Here is a 13,303-nt window from a genome sequence, read left to right as displayed (position 1 = left end):
ACAGGGTGAAACACCATCTCTACTAAGAATACAAAAATTAGCTGGAAATCGCTTGACCAGGAGGCAGAGGTTGCAGTGAGCCAAGATCGTGCCGCTGCACTCCAGCCTGGGCAACACAGCGAGACTCCATCTCAAAAACAGAACAAAACACAAAAAAAACCATAATTGTCAAGAAGAATATTAAAATCCTCCTCTCCTTTTCAACTACATGTCTGTGTAAGGCCAGATTTTTCTCACACACTTTGGCCAAAACAACGTGGCACAACTGATTGGATGCAGGAACAGCGATGAGTCACTGGCGTAATCTATTGATTCAAGCATTAAAGAGATTTGCAGAGATATAAAACGATGCCACTCTTGTAAGCAGTTGTTTCTTGTTTTAGGAAATATGATTACTTTTTAGTTAAAACATTTACGTTGACATGTAATGAGTTTATTATTGCTATTTTTAAATGAATTGGTAAGTCAACATTTGTTAAATTTCTGTGTTTTAATTTATATAGTAAATACGGACAGATATAAGTCACATAAACAAAATATCTTTGGGGTTTTCTGTAATTTTTTTTTTTTTTTTTTGATGGAGTGTTACTCTGTCGCAGAGGCTGGAATGCAGTGGCGTGATCTTGGCTCACTGCAACCTCCGCCTCCCAGGTTCAAGCGATTCTCCTGCCTCAGCCTCCTGAGCACGTGGGACTACAGGCACGTGCCATCACACCAGGCTAATTTTTTGTATTTTAGTAGAGATGAGATTTCACTGTGTTAGCCAGGATGGTCTCGATCTCCTAACCTCGTGATCTGCCCACCTCGTCAGTAATTTTTTATAGTGTAAAAGAATCCTAAGACCAAATAGTTTGAGAACTGCTAAATGGTGATATTCTGTAGTTTTCGGATTGTGGGTCCAGCTACCGTGGGAAGACTGGCTGTGCTCAAAGATGGGGGGGGAGCCTTCTGCTACTGGTTGGCAAGAGCTACCGAAGCCTGGAACTAAGGCAGCGGCAATGGCACGGCCAGGGGGTGTAATGTGAGTTCATCATTAAAATCGGGGTCACTATGTCATATTTTGATTTGGTTGCAGTGCTGAACCTTATGCAACCCTGGCCCTGGAATAGGCATGGTCTCCTCTGAAGGGAGTGGTTATATCCAACACCAGCCATTTGAGAACCAGATGGGTGCTCTGACAAGAAGCAGAAATGAAGCGGGGAAGCAGGGAGAGGAACTTGCTCCAGCTGTTCTGGGTAAAGACCTGTTCTGGGCACACACTCAACTTGGCAAGTGCCAAGATAGTACCCGCCATAGGGATGCCAGGGGGAGTTCAGGTGAGGCAGGCCCTTCAGGCTTCAAAGGGAAAGGTGCTGAGTGCCAGGTATCCTGGGTCACAGTATACCCTGTGTTGATCTCCCTTCACTTATCACTGAGTCTCCAGTGGGACAAATCCAGTCAGGTTTTCCAGCCTTGTCTCAGCTGTGCTACAGGAAACTAAAGGAAGAAGCATGCATGTATGCAGGGGAATCACAGGCCCCTACACAAGTTATTATAAGTTATTTATGAGATGGGAGCAATGGTTAGGGAGAAATTCTCAAGAAAAAGGGAAATCAGGTGAATCAGAGAAACAGCTTCTCCATCCAGTGACAACTAGACCTTGTTTACAAAAGGCAGAATTTTCCTTAGGAGGTGAGAGAATTGAGAGCTATTTTGGAAGAAAGAATAAATAAATAGAATGAATTGAATACGGCAGGTGAGGGACTCCAAAACTTACAGGATATCTACTTGGAGCTTGAGGTGCCTCTTAGACATTCCAGGTGGAGCTGCCCAAAACACAGAAGGTTGCATATGTCTGAAGCTCGGGAGGTCTGGAGTGGAGGTGTTGGCTTGAGGATCATTTACCTACAGAGGTCAGCAGTTCTCCGGCCTCAGAGCAATTCACAGTCACCTATGGAGGATTATTAAAAGGAAGATGGCTGTCCCAGACCACCTGAATCAAAATCTCCAGGAGTGATTCTGATACACACCACCACGGGTTCTCTGAAGGCAGAGGAGATGCGGAGAGCTTCCAGAAATAAAGGAGAAAGAATGAGTTCCAAATGCAGCCACAAAGCCAAAAGCACCTTGCTCTTGGTCCCCAGGAGGCTGTCAGGAAAGAATGTGCTTCATTCAATTCGAATGGGCTGGCAGACTCCAGCACACGGAATACATCAACTGCTGGTCTTCAGACAGTGCAAGAGTCCTCTGCTAATATTTGGAGCCTTAAGTGTAGCCACTGAAGCTCCCCATATATCAGGCATCATTAGGGATCCCAGCAGCTGCATATGGGCCTGACCATAAAACAGTCAGGGGGAGAGCCAGAGGACCATGGGGAGCAACCCTCAGCCTTCCCTAGATACAGCTGTGTAAAGTAGGCCCTTGCTTCTAGCAACAATCCTTTTCCCTGCAGCTGGACTGAATAGAACGAACATTTCTGAAACATAGCCAGGGCACAGACTGTTCTCTTGGAAACTCCAAGTTGTCTTTTCTAGCAAAGGGGTGAAAAGGTGAGTAAAACATTTTTCATTTATTAAAAAGCTTCTATTGACCACACACAATAAGCTAGATATCCAGACCAGGGTTTCAAACCTTTCTTTTTTGTTTTGTTTTGCCTGGAGAAAGGCAAAGGCCTTTATTTCTTCCTGCCTCCCCGTGGGAAGACTCCACCCTGGGGTCCGCTGGCCCACCACCCCTGGGTGCTCAGTTTCTGCCAACATTGGCCAGCAAGTCCTTGTGGTACCCCTGGGGCAGCCTGTAGTAGATTCGGGTCCTGTCTACAGCCCTGGCGCCCAGCAGCGCTGTCCTCTCAGAGGCATAGTCGCCCCGAGCTGGGCTGTGCTCCACTGTGGCAGTAGCCCCAGGGGAGGATGCCGGCAGCCTGGCAACAGCTCCAGCCGTGCTGTGGCCCCGTGGCCTGGCCTGCATCTGGAAGGACACAGGTTGCCAGAGCCCCTGGCGCAGCTCTAGCATATCCGTGAGCAGCTGTTCCCTGTGGACACTGCCCAGCGCCTCCTCAGTCCAGCCTGGTGCCACAGTCACGTGGGGGAGGACCTCAGCCACAGCTGTAAGCAGCTCTCTGCCAGCCATGTGGCCAAGGACTGAAAAACTCCCATGGGAGATTTTGGCCCCCATCCACACAAGCCGATGCAAGAGGCCAAGGCTGGAGAGGCATGCCAGCAAGGCCAGGGACGGCCAGAGGGCTGCGGGCTCCACTATTTGCAAATGGACGCTCCAGTGTCCGGGATGTGTGGCCGGCTGCTGCAGGCAGGACTCCAACCTCAGGATGCTGCCACTTGGAGCACAGACAGTGGGCACGGGCTTCTCAGCCACAGTTCCCTCGAGGCCAATGTTCAGCAGGATCATGCCTTCTGTCTGGGAGGGTGACCATTGCTGTACCCCTGGGGCAGCATCGAGAAGACCATCTCCCTCAAACAGCTGGAGAAGAGGGATCAGGCTGCCTCCCGTGTAGTACATTTGTTTCCGTGTGGCATTCACTGTGGGGCCCCAAATGGCCAAGGTGAGGTGGCTGCCATTCATGAACACCTTCTGTAGGCCACAGCTCCACAGCCATCCTCTCTAAGCTTCATGGCACCCTGCCAAGTAGAGGCCAGCTGCTCGAACTGCAACAGGAAAGGCTCAAAGATGTCATAGACTTGGTGGACAGCAGTGTTATCCTGGATGTAGAGCAGACCCTCTGCCCACATGGGGTCCGAGGCAGCCTGCCACAGCGTCAGGCTGTACCTCAGATTGGCTCAGCAGCCAGCTGCAGTGGGGCTGGGCGGCCCACACCGTGGAATACCGCACAGAGAAGGTGACACTCTGGGGCACCACTCCCACCAGCTAGTGCATCTTCTCCACCATGGCTCGGGTGTACATCCCGTTTGGGAACACAGGCACGTAGAGGGTGGTCCAGCCTGGAGACAGGGTGGCCTTGGGATACTTCTCCTGGACCAGGGCCAGGAACTGTGTGGCACTGACCTCAGTTGAGATGGGCATGTCGAGGCCCTTTAAGATGTCAGCGTTGATCCACATGGGCGGCCGGACTTTGCCCCACTCTGTCAGCCGCCACAGGAGGTCCAGGGAGGGGCCCACGGCCTTGATGTTCTTGAAGTCCAGTTTGATGCCCTTCTGGGAAGAGCCCAGCACACCGTCCAGCCACTGCTCCAGTGCGTCATCACTGCAGATAGCCGGAGGGTGTGCCATGATGGGAGCTCCCGTCTCGTCAGCTGAGCCGAGCCCTTCGACACTGATGTCAGCATCCAGGACTGTGATGTTGCTGTTCAGGGCAGCTGTCACGGCTTTCTTGCTGTTGGCTGCATGGTACCAGGTGACCTCCAGGGCATCTCGGCAGCTGATCTGGCCCAGGTTCAGCAGGTAATCCAGCATGTCGGCCCCGGGGCTGCAGGCCTCCAGCTCACAGCCTGGCCACTGCAAGGTGATGGCAAGGGCTATCGCGGCAGTGACCACTACAGAAACACAGGTAATGCCAGCAAACCCCCACTTGACCTGATTCTTCGATAACTGCTCCCTGCAGGCCATGACGACGTTCTCTGGGGAACGCCCCCAACTCCGCACGACCCCAAGTCCCCAAGGCCCCTGCAGGCTGGGATCCCATGGGGGGCAGGAGGCCCCAGCAGCACCTCGTTCTCCACCAGTCAAACCTTTTAAGTGTCATCATTTTGTTCCCTTTGTGGAATCTTTCTTTCGGACAACATCGCCTGCTTGAGTGCATTAATTAATAACTTGTTTACCCATATGCTAATGAATCAGTGACATGAAAACATGTAAACTCCAGGCCAGCCCTGCCTAACCCACAGTGAGTACTTAATGCATGTTCGCTGCAGTGGATTCAGCCCAATGTCAGCATACTAAATGGATGTGTTTTGCACCAAAACAAAGTAAACATCAGCCCTACAGTTTTATTATAGTTAAGAGTTTTTGGGGGGTCAGGTGTGGTAGCTCACACCTGTAATACCAACACTTTGGGAGGCCAAGGAAGGTGGATCATTTGAGATCAGGAGTTCAAGACCAGTGGCTAACATGATGAAACCCCACCTGTACTAAAAATACAAAAATTAGCTGGGTGTGGTGGTGCACACCTGTAGTCCCAGCTACTCAGGAGGCTGAGGCAGGAGAACCGCTTGAACCTGGGAGGTGGAGATTGCAGTGAGCCCAGATCACACCACTGCACTTCAGCCTGGGCGATAGAGTGAGACTCCATCTCAAAAATAAAAAAATAAAGAGTTTTTGGAATAGTTCAAGGACTTGCTTATAGCACCGTGGAGTATTACAGTTCCAGGTAACCTAGGGTGAGAAGCACTTATGTGCACTTTGTCCCCCAAAACTGAACACTGAGTATATCCTCCCTCCCATGGGAACATGCAGAAATTCCCAGGAAGACATCTGGGAGAATGAGGAGATGCCTGTTTGGTGTGGATTATATGGGCGCCTTAATTGGGCTTCTGGACCAGAGATGAGGCGGTGTCAGTACAAGGACACATTCTGGAGCCTGTGTAGTTCTATCTGGCTGTGGGCAAGTCAGGCTAACCTTTCAGTCAAGGGATCTCCAAGTGTGGTCCAGAGACCACATGCATCAGCGTCATCCGGAGAACATGTTTAAACACTGACGCTTAGGCCCCGCCCCAGACTACTGAACCAGAATCTCAGAGGACAGCCCATAGTCTGCATTTTTAAATAAGTTCCCCATGATGCAGGGGATCCTGGTGCATCTCACCCTCAAGAGCTCTATCCGTTACCCTGCAATGCCAGGCATCCAGGGGAGGTTTCTTCCCCGCAACACACTCCTCATCCACACTGCAGCCAGACGGACCTGTGAGACACCCAAATGTAGGGAAGGCCTGCGCCTTCTCCGCCTCTTGCTAGAGCTGTCTTCCCACGCTCACCACAAGGCAACATTTTATCCTTCAGGGCACTGATGACACAGCCACTGCCCATACGTTGGAGGTGCTCTGACAAGGGGCTCAGGCGATGCAGACCTTACCCAGAGATACTGGAGGGGATAATGCAAAACGGTGCTACCTGGGCAGGGGGAGGTGCTGAGGCACCACTCAAGCATGTGTTCAAAGCCGCATGCTCCCTCCCCTTTCCTGATACCTGGACCCTCAACCTTGTGAGCCCAAGCGGCCTGTCTTTTCTCTCCTGCCAGCCTCTGTGTGAGTTCCTGAGACAGCTTGGACCTTCTGTCTGAGCCTTCTTAACCCAGAGCCACCAGGCCTGCATTCCTGTCTTGGGGAGCTCTGAGCTTCCAAAAAGGGGTAGAATGAGTGAGAAGGGGGAGTGAAGGCAGCCTGAAACACCAAGGACCTTTGATAGGCTCTCTGACCCTCGGTGCACCACAACCCCAGGGAAAGAGGCCGCCAGACGAGGGCCAGCTGCTATTATTTTCTAGACCGGAAAATGGTTGTTCGGTGGTGCGTGATTTGGAAATGGTATCCTACCTGCTCCTGGCATGCCTGACCCTCCTCCCACCACCCCCCACCCCCGATGATGCAACTCAGTGGCCACTTTATGAATTCAAGGACCAAGCCCTGCTTTAAAAAGCTACAGGCCAGATGGGCGCTGTGGCTCACGCCTCTCAGGACTTTGGGACGCCGAGGCAGGCGGATCACCTGAGGTCGGGAGTTTGAGACTAGCCTAGCCAACACGATGAAACCCCGTCTCTACTAAAAATACAAAAATTAGCCAGGCGTGGTGGCAGGTGCCTGTAATCCCAGCTACTTGGGAGGCTGAGGCAGGAGAATTGCTTGAACCCGGGAGGCGGAGGTTGCAGTGAGCCAAGATGGCACCATTGCACTCTAGCCTGGGCAACAAGAGCGAAACTCCGTCTCAAAAAAAAAAAAAAAAAAAGGCACAGGCCCAAGTCCATGCACCACGTAGCCTCCCTGTGGATGCTACCTGTGTCTAGCCCTTTCTCTGTTTTAGCCAGAGGAAGGGGGTCAGCAACCCCACGCACCCCCTCTGCTGTCTGTCCCACTCACACACACAGGTCTCAGGCTGCCTAACAATTCGCCCTGCCCCATCCTTGGTTAGTCTTGACATTGTGCTTTAAGGGGCAGGCATGTTGATGGCGGGAGCCCTGTCACCACAGCCAGAAGCCTGGTCCCTTGCTGGCCCCTCCACTCCCAGGTAGAAACAGTCTCTTCACTTCCCTCGCCTCAGCCTCCTCATTTGTAAATGAGGTATGGAGTTCAAGTCCATACCCAACTGCGGGGGCTGTGGTGAGAATTAATCTGATAATCGATGTTGAAAAAACTGGCTTAGAACACTGCAAAACAGGCTAGAATTTTAAATGTTTCCTTCCTTCATTTTTGATGCTTGAAGATTTTTCAAAGCCTTGCTTTGCTGCTTTTAAAAGTCATATGCAGTCATGTGCCACATGGTAACATCTGGTCATTGGCAGACTCCATAAACAACAGTGGTCCCACAAAATTATAATGGAGTCAAAAACTTCCTATCGTCTAGTATTTTTATGCTACGCCTTTTATCATTATTTTAGAGTATACTTCTGGTATTTGTTTAAGTTAACTGTGAAACAGCCTCAGGTAGGTCCTTCAGTAGGTATTCCAGGGGAAGACACTATTATCATAGGAGACATGAGCTCCATTCACATTACTGCCCCTTAAGAGCTTCCGGTAGGATGAGGCGTGGAGGTAGAAGGTAGCCATATTCATAATCCTGACCCAGTGCAGGCCTAGGCTAATGTGTGTGTCTGTGTCCTTGTAACAAAAAATTTATAAAATAAAAATAAATGAATAGAAAAAGTTTATAGAGTAAGGGTATAAAGAAAGGAAATATGGGCCGGGCACGGTGGTTCATGCCTGTAGTCCCAGAACTTTGGGAGGCCAAGGTGGGCGGATCATGAGTTCAGGAGTTCAAGACCAGCCTGGACAACATGGTGAAACCCCGTCTCTACTAAAAACAAAAAATACAAAAAGAATTAGCTGGGCGTGGTGGCGTGCACCTGTAGTCCCAGCTACTAGGGAGGCTGAGGCAGGAGAATCACTTGAACCCAGGAGTGGGAGGTTGCAGTGAGCCAAGATTGTGCCACTGCACTCCAGCCTGGGTGACAGAGTGAGACTCTGTCTGAAAAAAAAAAAAAAAAAGAAAAAAAGAAAATATTTGTATACAGTTGTGCAATACGTTTGTGTTTTAAGCTCAGTGTTATTATAGTATAAAAGATTCAAACAGTTTAAAAAGTTAAAAATTTATGAAGTAAAAAAGTTACAGTAAGCTCAGTTTATTCTGAAGAAATAAAATTTCTGAGTAAATGTAGTGTACCCGAAGTGTCTTGTGTTTATAAAGTCTACAGTCATGTACGGCAACTCCTAGGCCTTCTCATCCACTCCACATTCACTCACTCACCCACTCGCCCAGGGCAACTTCCAATCCTGCAAGCTCCATTCATGGTAAATGCGCTGTACAGGTATATAGGTTCAAGGCACTTATTATGTACACATTTTAAAATCTATACCTTGCCAAGGTATACATTTTATTTCCTTTTATACTGTATTTTTACTGTACCTTTTCTATATTTAGAGACACAAATGCTTACCATTGTGCTACAGTTGCCTACCTTATTCAGTACAGTAACATGCTGTACAGGTTTGTATACTAAGAGCCATAAGCTATACCATAGAGCCTACATATGTAACAGGCTACGCCATCTAAGTTTGTGTACACTCTACGATGTTCACACAGCAATCAAATTGCCTAACCATGCATTTCTCAGAACATATCCCCATTGTTAAGTGAGGCATGATGGTAGAAACACGGCAAAACATTTTGAAACAGTAAAGGAATAAAGAAACTATTATTTATAAACCCATCACCTAAGCAACCCTGGGTATTGTTTATTTACTTCCTTCTGTTTTTTTTTTTTTAATTTGAGACAGAGTCTTGCTCCTATAGTCCAGGCTGGAGTGCAATGGCGCAATCTCAGCTCACTGCAACCTCCGCCTCCAGGTTCAAGCGATTCTCCTGCCTCAGCCTCCTGAGTAGCTGGGATCACAGGCATCCGCCCCCATGCTCGGCTAATTTTTGTATTTTTAGTAGAGATTGGGTTTCACCATGTTGGCCAGGCTGGTCTCAGACTCCTGACCTCAGGTGATCTGTCCACCTCAGCCTCCCTAAGTGCTGGGATTACAGGCGTGAGCCACCGCGCCCGGCCTCCTTCCCTCTTTTTTTTTTTTTTTTTAACCCAGCTGGGATCATGCTCTGTTTGTGAGTTTGAATACTGTTTTGGGATCACACTCTATTTGTGAGTTTGAATACTGTTTTGGGATCACACTCTATTTGTGACTTTGAATACTGTTTTGGGATCACGCTCTATTTGTGAGTTTGAATACTGGTTTGGAGATTCATTTTTCTTATGTGCACAATGGACATTGTGAGCATAATTCTTTTTCAATCACTTTTACAGGATAATTTCCCAGAAATCAAATCGCTGGGTTAAAGGCTATGACTATTTTAAAGCTTCTGATACATATATCATAACTCTTGTTAGCCCTTCTCCCCAGAGTGGGAAACTGAAGCTCAAAGACTGAAATACACAGCCAAGCTGGACAGAAACCCTGGGCGAGGTATTCCATGTTTTGTGGTCTATGCTCAACAGCACAGCATGAAAGAGAAGGCGGCCCCTCCTGCAGAGCCTGGGATTACTGCGCACTGATGAGGACAAGCAGCCCCGTGGGGGATGCAACCTGGAACAAAGGCTGGGGAATTGAAAGGACAGCCTGGGGTTCAGGACCGCTGAGTTTGACTGGGGGCTCTTCTGCAGCTCTGTGACCCTGAGCAAGTCCCTTTGGCCTCAGTTTCAGCCCTGCAAAATGAGGGGCATGGACTGAGTCTAACACCCCAACCCTCTGCCAGATGCATCACTCCCAAACCAAAAACAGAAACATTTTGGTTTTAGTTTTGCACAGAAGGACTAAAGATAATTCATTTGCTCCAGCTCGAGATAGTAACCGGTTGCTCTCTTGGCCATAAAACTGGTTGCTCTCTTGGCCATGAAACTGACCTGGCTGGATCTCCCAGCCAGCAGGCTGGGGTTCATGAGACAGCTAGCTCCAGAAAACAGGCCCCAAGCTGGAATCTGCCAGAGACTGGCGGGAGAATGCAGTCCTTTCAAGATCAGGTCAGATGGTCTCAGCACCAGGCTCCGCTGTCGGCACTGTAAAGAGATTTCCCTGTCCACCCAGCCCTGGGGACAGATGGACAGATGGAGGGCGTCGGTACCAGCCGTCCAGGGTGCTGGCCTGCTGCCTGCTGTCTGTGTGCACAGGGTCCTGCGGGCGTCGAGGCTGCTGCTCTTGGTTATTTATTCAAGTGGCCACATCAGCAGTTGTGAAAATGGGACCAACAAAACAAGGTCGGTGGGTACAGCTGTTTGTTAGATGCCCCTGAACTTACGTGTTTATCTGGCTGACACACAGGCTGCCATTTCCCAGAATGCAGAGGTGAGTGCCTCTGTTTGCGGTGGAGGGTCAAGGTCCTAGAATCCTACACGTGTGCGTCTCTCTCTGACTTGCTTTAAGCCTGGAACAATGGTTGCTCCCCTGACGGAAGAACCACCTCAGCTCTCTCAGAAAGAGGAATGGTGAGCTCAGGGCAGGGTCTTTATGGAAGATGTACCTGTGGAGCATCAGGAAGCCAAGTCACTGGCAGGGACCACAGGGCATGTCATTTCCATGCGTAAAAGCACATATACACAGAAGAACATGCTTCGCAAGAACATGTTCAAACAAAAAGGTAAACATATCAAAATGATGGTCTATGGGTTAAAAAAAAAAAAAGAATAGGATTCGGGCCTGGGGATAATCACCTTTAGCACAAGAAAAGAGGGGACATGCAGGGATCGGTCATGCAAATGCGCTGTGAGCTGATTGAGGAATGTCATCAACTCCCAGGACTTGATGGCCAAAGGCTTTTTAAATAAAGGAAAGAAAAAGAGACAAAAGCCAACCAAACACGGGAGATGTCATTAAGAATGGCTTTTGGCCCCAGTGCAGTGGCTCACGCCTGTAATCCCAGCACTTTGGGAGGCCGAGGCAGGTGGATCACTTGAGATCAGAAGTTCAAGACCAGCCTGGCCAACATGGTGAAACCATGCCTCTACTAAAAATACAAAAAACTAGCTGGGCATAGTGGGCATGCCTGTAATCCCAGCTACTCAGGAGGCTGAGGCAGGAGAATCAACTGAACCCGGGCGGTTGCAGTGAGCCAAGATGGAGCCACTGCACTCCAGCCTGGGCGACAGACTGAGACTCTGTCTAAAAAAGGCTTTTGAAGGGCCTTGACTTTGTTTTTATAAAGGGAGGAGGTTAATCCACGTGGGACAGAGGTGTGGGCCACCTTAGTTCTCAGCCCCGGGAGCGCATTCGAATCCCTCGGGGAGCTTTGAAAAGACACTGGATTCAATTGGCTTGGGGCGAACTGAGCTTTCAGGTTTAAACAGAGCCCAGGGTGTCTTATGAGTAGTCAGAGCTGAGAGGCCTGCACTGAAGTAACCTGTGTGGCATCTGATTGCTCAGGAGAATAGGAGGGAGGGCTTGCCAAGAGCTGGAGGAAGAAGGGTTTTTGACGAGGAAGGGCCAGTTGCAGTCAGAGATGGAGAAGGAGTGACTTGCAGTGGGCACCATTTGGGATGAGGGAGGAGAGGAGAAGCCAGAACGGAAGCAGGAGTGAGTGTGTGCAGTAAGAACCGAAGGGTAGGGAGAGGGGACCTGTAGATGCAAAGGAACGGTGAGGTAGGAAGGGAGCAGGGTCCGTGGGACCGCAGGCCGACCTCTCACATTACAGACACAATGAGAAAGCTGAGCCCCAGAGAAAGCAACTTATCCAGAGACAGGCCTCGAACACAGCCACCCAACTCTGCTGGCCCGTCCAGTGCTGTTCCCGCTGCCCCACGGAGCCTCTCTGCTCTGCCTGAGCCGCACATCCCCATCATCCCCATCTGACCAATGCTCATCACAGAGGCAGGGGAGAAGCACCTCAGAGGGAGCTGGCAAGTGCTTTGAACCTCCTGAGAAAAAATCACCTGGAAAGGACTTTAGGAAGGAAACCGACTAGTTAAGACTGCTTATTCCCTTCCCTCTCTCAGCTCAACGTTCTCATCCATTGCAAACGTTCCATCACCCTCTGAAGTCAGGGCTGCTTTTCTCCCTAATTCCTTAATTCTGGAGGCTCACTTGTTTGTTCTTTCAATGCTGCCAGCCAGGCTGGGTGACTGTCGTAGCGATTCTCCAATTTCCTGCCGCTCTGATGGTCTGTTAGTCACCCTGCTGAGAAAGGGGGTCTGTGGAGTTAGGGTCTGAGGGAGATGGCTGAGAACACTTGCTCTCAGCCAGAAGGCATGGCGTGGCCATGTGTCCACCACGCTAAATGTCTCACAGGTGCCCAATTCTTACAGACAAGAAAAGTAAGCCCAAGAGAGGCAATGTAAGTTTCCAAGTGATGGGCAAGCTCACGTGGAGGAGCTGGGTCTTACTTGTGCACTGCTGGGCCCACACCTGTGACATCACGTGGTAGAGGCTTGCTGGGCGCAGTGGCTCACGCCTGTAATCCCAGCACTTTTGGAGGCCAAGGCGGGCGGATCACGAGATCAGGAGTTCGAGACCAGCCTGAACAACATGGTGAAACCCTGTCTCTACTAAAAATACAAAAATTAGCCAGGCACAGTGGCACACACCTGTAGCCCCAGCTATTCAGGAGGCTGAGGCAGGAGAATCGCTAGAACCCTGGAGGTGGAGCTTGCGGTGAGCCGAGATCGCGCCACTGCACTCCAGCCTGGGTGACAGAGTGACACTCCATCTAAAATTTAAAAAATTAAAAAAAAAACAAAAGCTCACTGAACTGGAGGAAGTGGCCGGCCTGAGATCTGCTCCAGCCTTCTGGTTCTCAGCCCATCACTGGCTGGGACACAGGCCGGCCCAGCCTCTGTCGATCATCCTAAATACGCCACAGCCACAAGGGTTCTGGCCAGGCCTGCAGACATCCCTGGCTTAGCATGGTGCAGACCACACTGCCCGGGCTCCGTTTGCCTGCCCTGGGCAGCCCTTCCAGCGCTGTTTCCGGTTACCGTGGCCCTCATTGTCAGCTTTCTGTCAGGATGTACTGGCAGAGAAACTGCTGCCAGGGTGGGTCACGCAAAACATTCCAGAAGAAAACCCAAGCTCTCAGGGTTGCCGAGGGAAATGAAAAGTCATTTCGTTTTAACTCAAACTCTCCTCCCTCCCTCCCTGCCCCCAGATACACACATGAGCAC

The 13,303-nt window shown here is 50.1% G+C and overlaps 1 protein-coding gene and 1 long non-coding RNA gene across 2 annotated transcripts; both read right to left on the bottom strand.

Annotated features, from left to right (window-relative positions):
* Nucleotides 1–1,735: 1,735 nt before the first annotated feature.
* Nucleotides 1,736–12,315, bottom strand: LOC134733355 (uncharacterized). Its single transcript, XR_010116807.1, has 3 exons — nt 12,228–12,315; nt 10,450–10,671; nt 1,736–1,930 (listed from the first exon to the last, which is right to left on the bottom strand). It is a non-coding gene; the product is annotated as an uncharacterized lncRNA (long non-coding RNA).
* Nucleotides 2,655–4,560, bottom strand: LOC134733354 (protein FAM151A-like). The gene is given in 3 exon segments (XM_063622333.1): nt 2,655–3,515; nt 3,614–3,765; nt 3,767–4,560. Coding segments are annotated over 3 exon segments (1,740 nt in total). The 3' UTR covers nt 2,655–2,721.
* Nucleotides 12,316–13,303: the final 988 nt, after the last annotated feature.

The sequence above is a fragment of the Symphalangus syndactylus genome, chromosome 17, assembly GCF_028878055.3.
Source record: "Symphalangus syndactylus isolate Jambi chromosome 17, NHGRI_mSymSyn1-v2.1_pri, whole genome shotgun sequence".
Taxonomy (NCBI): domain Eukaryota; kingdom Metazoa; phylum Chordata; class Mammalia; order Primates; family Hylobatidae; genus Symphalangus; species Symphalangus syndactylus.
Note: the sequence above shows the minus strand (reverse complement) of the source record. Positions and strands in the feature narration are given on the sequence as shown.